General features: G+C 45.2%; 1 protein-coding gene across 2 annotated transcripts in view; it reads left to right on the forward strand.

Annotated features, from left to right (window-relative positions):
• The first annotated feature begins 4,932 nt into the window (after nucleotides 1–4,932).
• IGF2BP3 (insulin like growth factor 2 mRNA binding protein 3) overlaps nucleotides 4,933–18,309 on the forward strand; it is a 128,131-nt gene continuing 114,754 nt past the window's right edge. For both annotated transcript variants that reach the window (XM_019652019.1, XM_019652020.1), the window contains exons 1-2: nucleotides 4,933–5,713; nucleotides 7,114–7,174. In XM_019652019.1, the coding sequence (XP_019507564.1) occupies nucleotides 5,539–5,713; nucleotides 7,114–7,174 (236 nt within the window). In that variant the 5' untranslated portion in view covers nucleotides 4,933–5,538. The remainder of the gene's footprint in view (nucleotides 5,714–7,113; nucleotides 7,175–18,309) is intronic.

Here is an 18,309-nt window from a genome sequence, read left to right on the forward strand (position 1 = left end):
TTTTAACCACATCAAATATTTTGTAAAGACTTAAAAAATAAGCAATTAAATTCTCTGTGAACAAATTATTAAATTACATTTCTAACTGGTACATTTTATTTTCCTTTGATAACGAAAGAATTGTAAAGTCTTTTATGAAATTAGATGTACCAAACAAATTCATACTTCCCTCTTTTCTGCCATGGTCAGAGTTCTGATCTTTATTTTTGAGAAGACCAATAGCAACTTATGTATATAATCACAAACGTTGCAAAAACAGCACTACCTGGAATACACCACTGTAGCTGTTAGCTTTTTCAGTTAGTGAAAATACATATGATTATTCGTTTGTTTTGTGCTTTCCCAAGCCAAACTTGTATTTATTTTTTCTCACCGTTTCCACCAAACGTCAGTAAAATTAGAACATTTCAGCTACAGAAATCGCTAATCCTTCAAGGTCGGTCTTAGCTTCTTTGGTCTTAGGACAGCTTCAACGAAAATATTGGTCGCGGCATAGCTGATTATTACCCGGAATTCTTCGTTTACTTTTTTTGGAGGGGTTGTTTGGTTTAGCTTATAACAATCCCGTGGACCACAAAGGGGGTGAGAAAGGGAGGGGGCAGAAAAAGTGTATTTCTCTATAAGCCCAGGAAAATTCAGGTATCTAGAGACGTATTTTGTTGTTGTAACTAAAAAAGACGTATACTTTCAAAGATGTTGGAAACGAGGGAAACGGTGTGACTTGAGCTACTTAGCATGGCGCAAACCCACGACCTCCGGGCGCTGGACGTTGGGGGAAGGGAGGGGACTCTGCGGGCACCACGCGGTCAGCCCAAGGGGCGGGCTCCACACGCACACCCAAGAACTATTTTCTCCTCTTCCTTAGTCATCTCCCTTTTTCCTCTTTGGGGGTTGGGGCTGGGGGGGCTCACAGTTAAAGGGCAGGAAAAATGAGAGCTCTAAGAGGGGAGCCCGACTTCAACCCTCAGCAACAACAAAACCAATGAGAGGGAGTAAAGGGTTATTTTCGCGCCACAAAAGATGGAAATCCAGGGGTGGCTCGCGGGCCAATGAATGGAAACCAGCAAACGGCTCCGGCGGAGGCAGCCGACGGTGATAGGCTCCCTCCGCCCACCAATCGGGTGAGAGACGAAGCCCCCCGCCCCCTCCCCAGCTGGGGGCGGCGTCTCTCTCCACGCCGGTTGCTCAACTTGGGTCTCTGCGAGTCGGCCCCGAGCAGTCCAAAACCCCGCCCCGGGGCCGCGTTTGCGCGCCCTGGGCGCCTGTCTCACTGTCCCGCCCCGCCCCGGGCAGAGGCACTGGGTTCAGCGAGGGCTTCTTGCGGTTTTTTTCCGTGGGTACCAAACATTCCCCAGCGCCAGGGAGCCCCTAGCAAACTCGAAACAGGCTGGAAGCGCGGGAGGTTTGCCAGTCGCACGCTGCTTGTTTCGTCCCCGCGAGCCACGGGCGGGCGCAGGAGGACCTCAGGTGGGGGTCACGCGGTGAAGGTAAAGAGAGGCTTCCCCCGGCCCCCAAGTCTAACCAGTCCACGCAGCTCCACGCGAAGGGACAGAACCCGAGGCGGAGCCAGCAGGCGCCTGTCCCGCGGCAGAGCCAGGGCGGTGCTGTGTTCGAGGGCCCCGGAGGCTAGCCGGCGGCCGACGAAGGATCTAACCCAGTGTGCGCCGCAAGGATCCCGCCCTCTTTCTCCCGGCAGAGCCAGGAGGAAAGGAAACAACCCGATCTTCTCATCTTCTGGGGCACCATTTTTTATTTTAAACAAAAATAACTGAAGGCAGAGTCACAAGAGGGCAAAACCAGGTTACTACTTATCACGCATCTGGTTTAAACATCAGAGCCCAGGAGAGCTGGTTAAAGGAGCAAGTGATGTTAAAAATCCGTCGGAGGCCCAGGCGACGCGGCGAGCCTTGCGTGCTCAACCCGAGAACCTCGTCCCTCGGCTGGTCTCCGAGGCGGCGTGAGTTAGGGGTAACAACGAGAATGCCCTTCCCCCCGCCCCCCTTTATCTGCTCAGCCTTCGCTCATTACCTGCGGACACGGCAACGGTAACCGACCTCCTAAAGAGTGTTTCTTTTCGTATTACACTGACCCATAAACATTTTTTATTGCCCTTAGGTCAGCAGATGAGGTGCAGCTGTCCAAAGAGTAAACAGGCTGCAGTTGGAAAGACTCAGCCGCATCAGAGCACATACAATGGATGGGAGTCCTTCGTGGCGTTAACATTAATTAGGAGCTGCAACTGTTTCAGGAAGACCTTGGAGTAGCCCATATACATAGTTAATTTCTTGTGGGAGACTCAGTAATAAGGTTGCAAATTAGATTGACCTTATCTTCATTCTTGAAAGGCCACCAAAGTTATTTTTGCAGTTGAAATGCCAATAAAAAACAATTGCCCATGCTCTTTTTACTCAGCCAGTTTAGTGTATACTTATCTCTCAGTGCTTGGAAGACTCGAAGTGGACTGTGTCCACCTCCCTTTTTGATGTGTGTGAGCTCATATAACTCGTGTATGTTTTTAAGGTCCTAGATGGAGTATCCAGTTTGTTACAATAATACACAGATTAAGTTCACAAGAGTCCTAGGAACATATTTCATCAAAACAGCACACACTTGTTTTAAATTCCAGCTGTTAGATTTGTTTGATAGTGACAGACAAGCATGGGCTAGTATTTATGGAAAATAAACAATTTATCCCATGCTTTGGAAGTAGATATTTCCTTTGGTCTGTTTTAATAACAGCACATTCAGTCAGCAATCTAAAAAGCACCATTCAATTGACTTTGGAAACAAGCTAAACATACAAAATTTGTTTTTATGAAAATTACTAAAAGTTAAATGATCAACAGAGTATAACATTTAAGAGGTATTTAGAAAAACAAACATTACTAAATGAATGAAAAGCACATTTTTCCAAATAGTTTTTGATCACATGCAACAGGTACATGAAAAATTCACAATTTTTGATATTTACATTTTGAATACCACATAAGTCATAAAGGAATACATATTCCTTCTTGTTTAGAACCATGGTTCTCTTTTTAAAAACATCAAAAGGAAACAATAAGCTCCTTTTAAAAGTTAAACCTAACCATAAACTTAAATTTTCACCATCTAAATGTTCAAGATCTCACAATACAGTTCTAAACATTATTATACAAAAACACCTTTGTCCCCTCCATCTGATAAAGTAAAAACATTTTACTAAGTTAAACGTGAATGGAAATACTGTGAAAGTGAGTTTATGTTTAAAAAGTTGGATTTGCTTGGCAGGAAAAAACCTGTTAAAAAGAACAGTTGCATTTAAAATGGATGATCTGACACCTTCCGGTTCCTTAACACAAAATTACAAAGTAAGTTTCTTTTAAAAGAAAAAAAAATGTAAATACTTTTTATACCATGCAGTAATTCCCACATACTTAAAAAATAATCTGCCATTCATTTTCTAATTGGAAAATATACTTTTAAATGGCACATACGGATTTTCAAAGGGAAACGAACTGTATCAATTGTCATAATTACTTAAGATGTTTCAGTGTAAATCACAATATTCTTTATTACACAATAAATTTTCCTACTAGTAAGAGTGTACCAAGTGAATAGTTTTGTATCTATTTCCATGCTATGTAAAATTTCATTCACTTATTTAACATGAGCATTTAATATTTTCCATGGAATACCTGTTAAAAATATACCACAAGTATCTGGTACAAACGAAGCCTTTGAGTGGAGTAGACAATCATTAAACGACACTTGGAGATTTCCACCAGAACCCCAGTATTGCGTTCATTTCCGTATTCCTCGTCTCCAGTCCACATTTTTGTTGCCCAGAAAGACTCCACCGGGCCCAGACCCTCCCCCCAACACCCACTATTGTACTCGTTACACACGAGGGAAATTCTGAATGGTTCTCATGGCCAAACGCGGGCAGAAAAGAGGCAGAAAGAGACTCGAATCGTTTTTCAAGTGCGAATACCACCTAGGGGTAACGCAGAGCGGTCTTTCTGTTTTAAGAGTCCCAAGTTCTCCAACTAAAATTATTTAAATGAAAGTACCAGCCTACCCCACTCCTCCTCCTCCTCTGGAAACTACAGGAAGAAATGGTTTCCGTTTAAATACCGACTTTTCTCACTCTGCCTTCTCTCCTCCGGCCTCCGAGGCCCCGGGACGCCCCTAACCCCACGCCAGAAACCGCCACCCCTGCGCTCCCCTCCCCCACCGTGGGCCAAGCCCGCCCCCGGCCTCATTTATCCCGGAGCCTTTTCTGAATCGCGCAACCAATGGCAAACGCGAAGCCGAGAGCCACCGCGAGCGCAGGCGGAGGCGGAGGAGGTGTCGCCCAGACACCCGCCCAGGACGCCGCGGGCTCCCATCCCCCACCGCCCAGGCTCGGGGGCCGCCCCACTTCCCCGGTGCCCGGGCCGATGAAGGGTGCAGGGGTGGGGCGCGCCTGCCTGCCTCTCCCGCCCCTACCCACCCTACCCAGCTCGCCGCGTTTCCGCCCCTGCCAGCGCTGGAAACGTGCTCGCGGCTTCACCGAGGTTACACTTGTAATGTCATCCGAGCTACAATGCGACTTCGGAATCGCGACTCTTTGGTTTTGTGAAGAACCCATTCTAAGACAGCGAATATTTAAAACTCCGGGAACTAGAGCTGAGGAATTGCCTAGTTAGTACCCACACCCCATCTCATTTAAAAAAAAAAAAACCACCACAAAACCATCGATATTCCAGCCCTCCTCCCCTCCCCCTCAGGATCCGCCCCGACCGGATAACCCTTTCTAAACTCTGTGGTGACAATCAGCTCCCGCAGCCGCGCTCCCCTCGCTCTCCGGCTGCGGCTCCTTTAGCGTCTCCCCCGCGCCTCCTCCCCTGCTCAGGGTCCCTCGCCCGAGCTCCGTTCCCCTCCCCCTCTTCCTCTCGCTCGCTGCTTTTTTTCCCCCGAAACCCACTCTAATTGAGGCGCTGGGATTCCTCACGTGAGACGTTGATTTGTAGTTTGAACACGTGGCTCATTCAAAAAGCCGGACACTCGGAGCGGATTTTTTCCGCCTCCTGCGCCTGCCTCCCTCCACCCCGTTTCCCCTCCCTCCTGCCAGTCACTCCTGTGGGTTTTTTATGGGGAGGCGGCGCCTGCCCTCACGTAGTGTGATATTTTCACAGTCCTTCGGCCCATGCCAAAGGGGTTGGGGAGGAAGAGACAAAAAGTAGTTTTCCCCCTCCCTCCTTTTCCTCTCCTCCTTTTTCTCGCTAAGCCCGCCTCCTCCTCCGAGTTAGGAAGACTCGTTTGATGCGTTTGGGTTGTAGCAAGGCTTTTCAATTTTTTTTTTAATACCTAGAAAAGGGAAAAACAACCACCCTCGGATCTGATTTTTCCGTCCTCGTTCTTATCCTTGGTTCTTACTGTGTTTGTGTTTTTTTTTTTTTTTTAACGGCGAGACGACGAGGGGAACAAAACCCACCGGATCTATCCATCCCTTGTGGGTGGTTTTAATTTTTCGTTTTTCTCATAATTTTTTTTTTAAAACCACCACTCTTCACAATGAACAAACTGTATATCGGAAACCTCAGCGAGAACGCCGTCCCCTCGGACCTGGAAAGTATCTTCAAGGACGCCAAGATCCCGGTGTCGGGCCCCTTCCTGGTGAAGACGGGCTACGCGTTCGTGGACTGTCCGGACGAGAGCTGGGCCCTCAAGGCCATCGAGGCGCTTTCAGGTGGGCCCCGGCCTGGCCCCACCGGGCGCCTGCCCCAGCCCAGCGCCTCCGCCCGCCCGGGCCTGCCGGGGTCGAGGGCCCGAAGCCAGGCCCGCGGCTGCCGCCGGCTTGTTCACGCAGGGCCCCGGGCGAAGGCGAGCAGAGGGGCCGAGGCCCCGGCGCCCATACGCGTGGGCTCCGGGGTGCTTCCTCGTCTGGGCTCCGACCCGGGCCCCCGTGGCTCCCCTCCCCCCGCCGGGGGTTTGCAGGCTCTGGGCGGACGCGCTGTCAAGAAAGCCCGGGCGCGGGCTCGGAGGCGGCGCGGGGGACCGTGGCGGTGTCGGGGGAGCGGCGCCCGCCGGCGCCGGACCCTCAGCGCTCGCCCCGCGCCCCGCCCGGGCCCAGGCGCGTGCTCCAGGCTCCGGCACGCCGGGCCTCGGGGGCCGAGCGCGGACGCCTGCTTCCCTCTCTCCTGCCTTCCTTCCTCTCTCCGCCGGTTACTTATGGCTTTGCATTCGCTGCCCCGCTCCCGCCCCGGACCCCGGCAGCGGGGGAACGCAGAGTGGCCTCGACCCTGCTGCGGACTGAGGCCCGCCCCGGGCTGGTGCTTCGCACGGGAGGCCCCGCGCTGCCTCTCGACACTGCGGGTGGCGGACGAGTGCGCCCTGGGTTCCACGTTCTACCTCCCCTGCGCCCCACGAGACAGGGGCAGGTGGACCGGGGCGGCCGATGGTCGCTAGGGAGGGACCCGCGGGTCCCCGCACCCGGCCGCCGGCCGGGGGTCGCCGGACGCGCTCCGCGAGGGCGGGGGACGGTGCGCAGCGGGGGTGGCGGGCCAGGCCGCCCCAGGGGAAGGCTGCGCTCGGGTCCCTCTGGGATCCCAGTGGCTTTCGGTATGGCGGGCGCCGCTCTGTCCTTCGCGCGTTGTCCATTCCGTACTGAAACGCGCCTCCGGGCGTTCGCTCCTTCTGCACCCACCCTGCTGTCCCCGAGCTGTCCCTCCACTCGCTGTTCCCGGAGGCCCCGGGCGCCCCCTCTTGAAGAAAGGCCACACAGTCCCCTCTCTTAAGTTTGTCTTATGCGTGTGTCCAGGACGGAGGGGCCGCGTCCATCCTGCGGGTGTCATGGGGTTGGGTGACCCCCCTCTGGTGGGCGGGGGAGCCCTGCCAGTGGGTAGAATGTGACTGAAGTAGTGGGGCCGCCAATTGATTCCTCGCTCATCTGTAAGTTACACACACAGGCCGGAGGGGGGGTCCGCTTCCCACCCGCGCTGTGCCGGGCTTTTCTCTCGGCCTTGAGTCGCGTCCGGATGCTTGGGGGTCTGGAGGCCACGTGTGTCGCCGCTTAGGTTTTGCGGGTCCTTCGGGGGGAGAGAGCAGCTAAACTCGGCCAACTGTCTTCCACCTCTTGTGTGTCCGCAGGTAAAGTGGAACTGCACGGGAAACTCCTAGAAGTTGAGCATTCGGTCCCCAAAAGGCAAAGGTGAGCTCATTTATTCTGTTCTCGCCGATTCTGTTCTCATTCCAGGATTGGGAGGAAAGACTTATCAACAGAGTGAAAACAACTTCATTTCCTCTTATGCTTATTGGGCTGCTGCATGGCTTGGCGTTTCTCGACTTTTTGTCTTGCATTTAAGCGTATGGCAGGTGTGTGTGTGCGTGGGTAATGCTGCGGAGGAAGAGAGGGCTTATCTGGCCTCTGCCGCTGGATTAGTGTGATTGGAATAAGTCTCTTGAGGAAGCTCTCACAGCTAAATATTCTCTGGTAGGTAGGTCAAGTTGCTACATCAGGAAATCAGTCTCAGAGGGCAGTTATTGGGAATCTGTAAGTCTTAGGAAACAATGGGTGACACATCCCCTTCCCCTCCACACACACCTATAAGTACAGGATAGGCGAAAGCAGCTGTGGACATGCACGTGTGTGTTGTGCCTTTTTTTCTCTGTTCTAAGTTGGTGGCGACCAGCCTGAGAGGCCTGGGAGGCCAGCCCCAAGTCTGAGAGGACAGGAATTGCCTTTATCCTGTTAGCTGGCCAGCTGGGATTGGAACTCGTGACTGGAACCTATGGCCTTCTACTGCCCAGTAGCACCTTTCAGTCACTCCAGGGGTACACAGGTTTCTGTAAACCCGTCTTTGTCTCCTACTTCTCTTCCCCAATCCTTAAAAAAACATTTTTGCCTGCAAATTACCACCAAGAGATCGTGGAGATGGAAGATTTGTGCTACTTCAGCAAGGGGATTGCACTTTGCAGAGAGTATGTGTCGTGTGTCACTTTATAGAATGTTTGGAGGCTGTGTTTTAACAAACTCTGGAGTATTTTTGGAGAAATGGCTCTTTTCTCAAGAGCAGGCCAGATCCCTGCTCTGTAACTAATTGGAAAGGTACTGCTCCCTCCCAGTGGTGCTAGGGCTGGCCTATGCCTATCTGAGTTCCACAAGGTGGGGTTAGGGTTTCTGCCCTTTCCCCTCAATCTCCCCACTCCCAACCTGGGCCAAGCAGTAACCTGGAAGTTAATTTAAGCTAGGACTCTGTGTCTGGTTAGGTATTGGTGATAATGTGTGTGCTGAAGGGCAAAAGGGGCTTTGCTGCATAGTTTCCTGGTGTATGCAGAGACAGGGCTACACAAAATGTCATTGTTTGCCTATTTCTAGATTGAGCTCTCTTCCAGGTTAAAGCATTCTCCCAAGTTGTGTTTTTGTTAGTGAGCTAGTTTTGATTTTTGTAGAGTTCCCTTGTTCGTGTACTTAATTTTCATTAGGATAGTTGGAAAGGGATTTGCATGACCCAATGGATTTAGTTCTAGTTGGGAATTTTGGTAGGGATCAAATTTTTTTCATATAGTAGAATGGAATTCTTTTTAAAAAGCTACTAAAATAGTAGAATGTGTACAGAAAAGTATCTAAATTGATCTCAGTTTAATAGGAGTTGAAAAATTGAGGATGAAGTCATATCTCCTCAAAAAGTTTAAAGGCATAATCTGAATTGTTTACCTGGGGGAAAATGTAAGCACATTCTGCAAACCCTAATTTTCGTGTTTAGCCAGTGTGCCTTAATTTTCTTCAAATATTGAATAAAAAATATAAGCAAATGGCATTTTAACATTTGAGAGTTTCTAGATTTAAACATTAACTGTCCTGTGCTTTTCAGCTTTAATTCATTGACCTGCATGTAAATACAGATTACTTGGTCTCACTGTCCTGATTTTCCTCCCCAACCTGGTGTGAATTTCTCCCCATGTGTAGGGAATTCAATTTAAAACATTTGTAAGGAGACTGCCTGTGTTATTCTTAAAGGCTTTTGCTCAAACCTAAAAATGTATTACTTGTTACTTTATAACAGGAGTTCCTCATTCAGGAAGCACATAAGGTAAAATGTTACCAGTGGCAGCAGCTATGTATCAATGGAAGTCTCTTTGGTTTATTAACAATGTAGATTAAATTAAACGGCTCAGGATTTTTAAATTATACTATATTACTAGCAAAGTAAATAGGAGTGAGTACATTGGCGACAACTTTTTACTGATTTAGAGAATAATCACGTAAGTCCTTTGCTTGTATTGAAATAGCTAAAAAACAAAAGGAGAGCTTTTTCTGCCCAGGGAAATTTGCTGGAAATCTCTATTACAATTGTGTTTTAACTTAACTTTGGAGCTGTGATGCAGTTTCCCTTATCTGGACAGTTCCACTTTCTGAATGGGCTTTGGGAGAGGACAGAGAAGGCACCCTGGTGACCCACATGCCCAGCACCTATAGGAAGGTCAAAAGGTGGTATTGGTGACAGTGTGTTGAATGCCACACACTGATCCTTGGCCAAAGGAGCCTGCTGGACTTCTGGGTGGAGTTTCTTTGTGTTTAGCAGTCACTGCATTCCATCCCATCATCATGTAGGCATCTGAGACAGGCACACCCACATATGCAGCAATGACCTTTATACCTGCTGTGCAAGGCATGTTGGGAGCCCAGTGCTGAAGAATGCTTATGGCAGCACTCTGAGATGGATGAATGGGCTTGCAGCGACTAAACAGGGGAGCAGGCCTAGGAAGCGATTGGATGCTTAGCAGGCTGGCCCAACTCAGCCTGGGAGCAGAGCTAGGCGGAGACCCTTTCAGGAAGGGGTATTGTTGAATTTGGTTCAGACCAAGCTTAGTTCCTGATTACTGAAGTCTCAAGGGAATGTGGAAGGAATGTTGCTTTTCTGCATTCAGATACCCCTCAGTTGGGGAAGATTATAGCAGCACTTCACAGAGCTGGAGTTCCCCTGCAGCCAGAATGAAGAGAGGATTGCACTAACTACCAGTGAAAGTGTTACATTTCTGTTCCAACTATGAAAGATACAATACATGAAGACTTGGCTTCACTCTGAGGTATAAGCTTTAAAAAAATCCCTCACCTTGGGAGTAAGGGTTAAGGGTGGGAATGAAAATTGTGACTTTGGAAGACCAGCTGAGCTTGGTTGGAAGAGACACTGGTATCTCTGTGGGACTTTGTAGGTGCCCCTATGTGATTATGTAAATAGCACTGATTTTTTTTTTTGTTATGTTGTGGGCTGTTGGGCATGGGAGAGAGAACAGAAAAGTTGCTGACACTGGGGAACTGAGAGGATGGTGGTTTTAGTTCATTTTCCATTACTTTTTTAAATTATGAATTTTTAAAAATATATTTTCAGTTTTCTATAGCTTAAATTTCCTCATGGTTCAGCTGTCAGCACTGATTAGGATTATATGTAGTCAAAGATATATTTGAATAACAGAAAAAAATAGTAGAATAGTATAGTTAATATTTTTCCAGGAAGAACCTGTTAAAACAGACTGTGGTGGCTAAGCTCCAATATCCTTTTTGTTTGTATCCTTAAAGAAATTAAGTGTACAACTTATTTTCATATTAGAATCTTGTGTTTAACTTGTAATTTGGATAGACAGAGCATGTATAAAAGTTTTTGGGGTTTTAAACGTAGCTTACTTTAAATGGATATTTAGAAGCCAGTGCTGCATTTTAATAGCTGGTAAGTATGGAATACGATGGTGCCATGACCGGCGATGTGCCCATTAGCCTGGGCATATGACCCTTGTTGTCTCAGAACAGCAAAGCTGTTTTTAATGCTGATCATTTAAACGTAGGTATGAATACCTGTGCTGCTCCTTGCGTATCAGTGGGGTGCAGGTGAATCTTGTGAATTAGGGAGATTTCTCACACATGCAGAGACGTGAGGTTCTGAATGTCAGGAAACATTCCTGGCTGGTCCAGAATCATAAGCCAGGGTTATCTCTGGGGTGCTGAGTTTAAGATCAGTAACGCATGACCGCTTACGTGGTTGTTGCCAATGAGATTTTTCTTGATTTCCTATTTTCTCAGTACAGTGGAGAGCATTTAAAAGATTTCTTACCTTTGGCCTTATTAGAATTTAAACAAAAAAAAAATTAATGTAAAGCAGCGTGTGTGTGGCTGTCTACAGTATAATAAGGAAGATGTTAGGGAAACGTGACATGTGCCTGGAGCCAGTGGGAATTGAGACTCTTGGCTTCTGTTTCCTGCTTTCCTTTTGATTTGTGTGACCACTTACACTCTCTGTTCATACCAAATGCCATTTTAATAAACTAATAAGGGGCATATTTTGTTCTGAGTTCTGCCATTCTGCTTGACATAAATAGCTTACCAGCTAAGGCTGAAAAAACTATCTTTTGGAGTTACAGAGACCTGTGGTTTCCCTGGTAAGAAACTTGTGTTTCTTTTCTGTGGTGTGGTAGCACGGTTGTTTTTGCACTTGTACCTCTTTCGGGCAGTCAGCAAGAGGGAAATGATCTTTGTCATGTTCTGAAATTATTCTGTGAGCCACACCACTCCAGTTAGTATATCATTCCAGGGCTGGGATTTTGTGTGAAATAGAAGCAGTTGAGCCACCTTGACATATACAGAGGGTGCCATAAAAATGTATGCACATTTTAAGAAAGGGCAAAACTGTATTAAAATTGTAATAGTCAGTATATATCAATAATAAAATTGAATACAAGTCAGGTGTATACATTTTTTTTCCCCTCGGCACCCCCAGTATTTAAAGCAATACTATTGTAATTGTCTTTAGCAGTATTAATATAGCAACTTTTCTAGCAGTAGCATTTTTGAAAGGTATGCATGATCCATTCAATAATTGGTGATTGGCTTGGCCTTGAAGGAAGGAGAGAGGCTATGCTATTCTTAGCTGAGTTTCCTTAATCAATTCTTGCCTCTGATTCAAGCTTTGAAAGTCAGAAGACAGGAGGTGGCAGTGTGGTAGCAGTGACCAAGGGGTAGGGTTGGCAGTTGTAGTTAGGTCTCTGCCCCATAAATTGAACGTTTAAAAATTGACTTGGATTGCCAGGATTTTTGCTTGAAAGCTGGTGGCAAATGTAGTTTTCAGTGCTCTGTTAAAATTGAGGGTATAATTTTTCATGGTCTGAAATTGCTGTTTGGCAAGTGTTCAGTATTGGTAAATAAACAGTTATAAATATTAATATACTATGTGGATTTTGTTGCCCTGAAGGGAAATACATAGTATATAAATTATGCATTTTAGAAAATTATCCTGAGACCGTTTAACTTGATTAAGAAATAATTTTAAAATATGATAGAACGATTCTTCGAGGACTCTAATAGAACTGTGAACTGAAAGAGGCCTAAGTCCTTAGAACAGTCTCTGGCATTATCACTTAGTTGTTTAGGAAATTGATTCCATTGCGATCGGGATGTTACAGTTAACTTTTGCTACGTAATAAACCACCTCAAAACTAGTGACTCAAAACAACAACTTATTCATGACTCTGTGGGTCTGCTAGGTGGTTGGCTCTGTTCCACATGGTGTCATTTTGAGTCATTTGCTAAGCTAGGCTGAAAGGTGTAAGAAGGCTTCACTCACATGTTTGGCTTCTTGGTGCTTGTCCTTCTGACCTTTCTCCACATGGTATCGTGTCATTTGGTAGCTGGCTACCCCAAGGGAAGGCAGAAGGTGCTAGGTCTCTTAAAGGCTTGGCTCTGAATTGGCACATTATTACCTCTATTGCATTCTGTTGATCGAGGCAAGACACAAGGCCAGCACAGATTCAAGGTAGGTATAGAGGCAGATGGTAGAGTGGCATGTCATGCATGGAGAGGGAAGAGTTGATGGTGGCCATCTTCGTAGACTGTCTTCCATAAATTAGAGGAAAGGAGCAGTAGTGGCTTCAAAATGCTTGGGATGGAAAATATCTGAAAATTGCATTTAGCTCTAGAAATGCAGAGCCAATCCCCATTGTAATCTCCTGGCAAGAGTTCTGGAGGTGATGATTAGTGGTCAGTCTCTTTATTTCTAAGGAACAGCCAATAGGATTTGCTGATGGATTAGGTGAGGGAGATGAGAAGAGTAAAGGATGGCAAGAAGATTTTTTTTGTTTGGCCAGAACAGCTGGGTAGAAGGTGACGCCATTTACTAAAATGGAGAGCATTGGAGGAAGAACAGATCTTTGGGTAGAAATCGGGAGCTTTACTTTTGGCATATTATGTTTCTGGTACTTATTAGAAATCAGAAATGTAAGTGGAGAAGTTGAATAGGTCGCTGGATATGTCAGCCTGTTGCTCTGGGGAAGGTAGGAAGTAGAGGGAAAATTAGAGGCTTCATTAGCTTGTGGTATTTGAAATCATAGAAATGGATAAGATCACTAAGGGACTGAGACTGGTGCTCTAGGAGAAAGGAGGGACCAGTAAAGGAGAGTGAAAGAAGCCAGTGAGGTAGAGAAAAGCAAGCAGAGTGTGGTCTGAGAGATAAGGGAGGAAAGCCTGTGGAGGAGGGTGTCACCCACTGTGTAACATACCACTGAGAGTTTGAGATTTTGATAAATGAATAAGCGAGTGGGGGTGGTGCTAAGTCTCAAGCCTTCTGGCTCTGTTGTAAATGGATGGGGGGTGATCTATGAATTTTGGAGCAACCTGGAATGTAGCCCTTTCTTGCAGAATTTGTTTATTAGGACACTGGTTTATTTTCTTTCCGGAAACATTTACAAGCATGTTTATTTTATAACCTGCTAGAGATGGAAGAGTCTAAGCTTAGTAGACCCTCTTGCTGAATGCACAAGACGTGTTTGTGAGTTGACCTCTGGTACCTGTTTCAACACTTCTGTTGACTGTGAACTTTTTTGTAGACAATGCATTCTGCTTTTTATGAATATACTCTTGGGAAATCTTCTGAAGTTGTCTTGGGTTTCAAAATGGTGTAAAGCAAGTCCAGTGCTTCTATTTGCTTGTCTAAATACTTGATGATTTGACAAGCAAAGGTTTAAACTATTGGCCAAAACATTTATGGATCTCATGGGCTAGGTTTAAAATGCTTTAATCACCTTGTTATTTTAGGATGCTGGAATAAGTAAAGCATTCCTTCCATTTTATTAATAAAATGTTAGCTATAAGAAATACAAGAAACCTTTTGTAACCCTCATTCTTGCATATTTAAACATCTGGTCCTTGGTAAAGTCTCCTCCTCCTCCAATTATGAATTCTGTCTTTGGCCACAGTAGTCACCAAAAACTAGCTGATGTGTTAGAGCAATTGATTTTGAGACAGATGACTTGGTCAGAATAACCCTTTAAGACTTTCTGTGTCTTTGCAAGTCCTTTGATCAATACAGCACTTTCTTGAAAATAGGTTAAACACCTACTAATTTAAGAAAGAAAAACTAATAAAAATGAGATAACACAATAGATTTTTTTTTTTTTTTGTGGTATTAGTTGCTTTACCCAAGGATTCTCCATAAAGCCCTGGGAGAAGAAGTGACTTGCCCAAGGCACTGCAGGTGATTAGTGGGACCCAGTTCCAGGTCCCTGACTGGGCCCTGCCTTCATTCCTCCCACTTAAGTTGTCAAATCCTCAAAGTAGCTTGCACAGCAGCCCGATCATGTTTGCAATGGCAAGTCAGAGCAGAGATGCCCTGTTTCTTGCTTTCTCTGAAGAAAAAAAGAAATCTTGTTTGGCATTTTTGAAGGGTTGATTTATTGCTTTCCTGTAGGAAAAAAGACAGAGGTACAGGTAGTCTGGAATTTGGGGCTTCCTGTAGAATAAAATATACAGACATCTTGTTTTAAGACAGAACATGAGACTACTTTTTTCCTTTGAGGTAATTTTTAACAGCTTCATCTTAATATAAATGAATTGCAGAGAAGTTGGAGGAGGCCTAAGGAGGTAGGAGAGTAGAACAGAGGGTGCAAGAACGTAGGTGCCATGGTTTCACCTCAGACAGGTGATGGTCACTGATGGGATGTGTTTTAGGTTGCAAAAGAAGTAGCCGATGGCTGGAGTGGAGTCCATGGTGCCTGCTTGTCCCAGATTGTTACCGAGATTAGTAGAATCCTGGCTTGCAGAAGGAAGTCTCTTACACTTGGGACTATTGTTGAGGATTAGGGGAGAGCAGGAGAGAGAAGTTGTGCTGGAGTTCCTTGATTAGGAGCCCTGACGGCTTGCTTGCCTCATGTACCCTTGTTGAACGGAAAGGTATAGCCCGAAGAATGTGGGATATGAGGTCTTAGATCTGGGTTTGAATCCCAGCTCCACTTTCTAAATGCATGATGTTATTTAAGGTTGAGAAAAATCCAGGTCCAGGGAGGTTAGAATAGAAATGATGCCCCCTAGGAGGCTGGGGACAATGTGTGTAAAGCATCAATACAGTGACACTCAGTAGTCGCCCCAATGGCAGCTGTTGTTTTTCCCCGCTTGGGATTCAAAATGCAAAGGCTGGATGTAGAATATATTTGGTGATGATAACAGAAATATGGAAAACCTTTATTCTGTTTTGGGATGTGGGATAGAAATAGAAATTTGTGGGTGGTGTCCTATTATTTTTATTTTTATTGAGCAAGTATTATCTTTTTTTAATGATTAGGGAATAACCTAAATACAATAGTGTGTATTAAATTAAAAGCCTGGTGAATTTTTACATATACATACATTCAAATTAATTCAAAACACATGAAGTAAAATGTGAACATACTTGTTTTTCAATCCTCCCTTTACCCATGTTCCCAGGTCTGACAGCTGGTAACTTGGTATATTGTTTTCCAGAAAGTCTTGACATGCATCCTCACACTCTTTTTAATTTAATAAATCATTCTGTTTATTTAATCTGTTCTTTTACTACATTGTGTATCCTCTAGTGCACTCTTTTTAGACAGTGGCATTGTTCAGCATAGGTGTGCAGCAATGTAACTGTTCTTTTCATAGTAATTTCACTTCAGCATATTTATATGTATATTATGGGACTCTGGGTTGTTTATTTCTAAAAGGTAAGTTCTCAGATTGGGAATTGCTATGTCAGAAAAAGACACACATTTAAATTTGAAAGTGCTCTGCCCCAAACACTAAGTTAACATATATTGACATGGTTAGTCATAATTTGACAACCGGGAGAGCAGTTTTCAGTGAAGTGTGCAATGAGACAGTTTGGTTAAAAACTGCCTTTTCAAGCATGGAGGACTCGATCATTCTAGGAACATCTTATTCTTTGTACGGTGGATGTTGTGATAACTCTGACAAGTCTAGGTCACAAATCAGCTGTGCTTCTTGTATGTAAAAATTAAGTCAAAAGTCACAGCGGTTTAGTTCTTGTAACTTACAGCTTGAATACCTAGGGTTTATTTTTCCCATACTTAGCACCTTGAATTTTGGATCTTACTTAGAAACTCACAATGTTTTCTTGCACTGGGAACTTGACTGAATTATATTTTGAGGTTAAATTTAATTAAAAAATTAGTTTTCAGAACAAAGTGCTACTCAGCTTGTCACTCAAGCTGGGCAGATGATGACTGGAAAGTATAATAGAAGCTGTGATGTTGTTAAAACTGTTTGAGAAGTGATTGAGTTCTCCCCAGTAATCACAAATATCTTTCTTTCTTTTTTATTTATTTATTTATTTATTTATTTTTTTATAGCTGAGCCATCCTGCTACCTATTGGCAGCTCAGCGGCTGCTCAGCTCGGGCTGTTCTTGCAAAAAAGAAGGAGCTCTTGTGCTTTTTTGGAGAGATAAGTGTGGTTGAAAAATTTGATTTCCATATTTTGTGTGTGTGCTAGTTTACCTATTTCTGCATTTTTTTTGAGTTTTTTCAGAAAGAAATTCATTCCCAATGGCTTATCTACCTTTTTAGTTTAACGAGCATAGATTGAGCACTTGTGCTCATAGTTCCATCTAGGTTTCAGGGGCTACAAGAGTAAGGTGCTTGTTCTTAAGAGTACATGGAGTACAGTGGCTTTTACTTCATTCTGTCTCAATCCTTGGATGATATTTTTATCTTCAACATTGACAGTGGCTCACTGTGACATAGTCATCCTGAAAGGTGGATTCCTATCTCTGCAGGTAAAGAGAAGTTGTAAACACGGCATGGGGCATATATGGTATGCCCCAGAAACACAGGAGGGGCAGCAGGCTTAGCTGGGTGCTGGTAAGCCAGCCAGGGATAGGCTCAGAGAGGGCTGTGCAGGCAAACTGAGGCTAACCGTGTGCAGTGGGGATGGAAATGACAGAAGGGGCAGCAGGGGCCAAGGCATGTAAGTGTGAAGTATCCTGGGGCGCGCCAGGTGTGGGGGAGTGGAGGGGACGACTACAAGCTGTTAGGGATTAGAGAGGCTCCACTTCAGAGGCTGGTGGTTGGGGCTGAGCCTCGAGGGGCAGCAGCAGGAGAAGCCAGTGAGCTTGAGGCAAGAGGATATTATCCTGATTCTTCATGTGTGTAAGTTTAGAGGCTCAGCCAGCATAGTTTAGCAGGTGGTTATTTGGGATGATCATGCAAGACTTGATGCCCAGGTTCATTTTGGGATCTGCACAGCAGAGATTGTGTCGAACTGCTTTTACCTTTTAGGTACTTCGTGGGAAGGTCTGTGCCCCTGAACACATTCCACGATGTTGAAAGCTGTTCTTAGGGTACCCTCTGATGGGGTAATTAGGGTCAGTTGTGATAGGACTAAGGGACCCTGTAGTAAGGCTGACTGAGCCTGTATTATTTTTCTAAGGTCAGCTATGACAAGACAATCATGAATAGTGATGATTAAAGCACCTGGTGGTATCCGATTTTTATTAAGGCACCTCAGATGATGTAATGAACCTTTGGAGAAAAATGAGCTAGACCCATCTATATGCGCACACTGTTAACAGCCAAATTAGGGGCACGGACATCTTGCTGGGATCACAAAGACCTCAGTTGCTTAGCTTTGTGATCCTGGCAAACTGATTAAACTCTCGGAGCTTCTCAGTTCATCTGTAAATAGGGGCAATAAAACTCACCACAAAAGGTCGTTGGGAGTTAAATGATAATGTTTGTAAAGGACTTCTTGGAGTGTCGGTCACCTCAGTGGTATTGTCTCATATTAATTAGCTTTTGTATTTACATGTGGCAATTGGAAATAAGTGATGAGTGTATCCCTGTGTAATCCCGTGGTCTGTGTCTCATGTAGCTTCCACGTTTCCTTGTTAGAATGAGTTCTGCATTGTGAATAAATTAAGAATTTGTACTTTATGTTTTAATGTATAGGTCTTCGGATCCCTAAAATGTGTCTAGTTTGTGAAATTATCTTGAGAGATCTCACTGCTAAAAAACAAAAGAAAAAGACTAGGAAATGAAGAACTGTTCATTT

Source organism: Hipposideros armiger, unplaced genomic scaffold (genome assembly GCF_001890085.2).
Source record: "Hipposideros armiger isolate ML-2016 unplaced genomic scaffold, ASM189008v1 scaffold_171, whole genome shotgun sequence".
Classification (NCBI taxonomy): domain Eukaryota; kingdom Metazoa; phylum Chordata; class Mammalia; order Chiroptera; family Hipposideridae; genus Hipposideros; species Hipposideros armiger.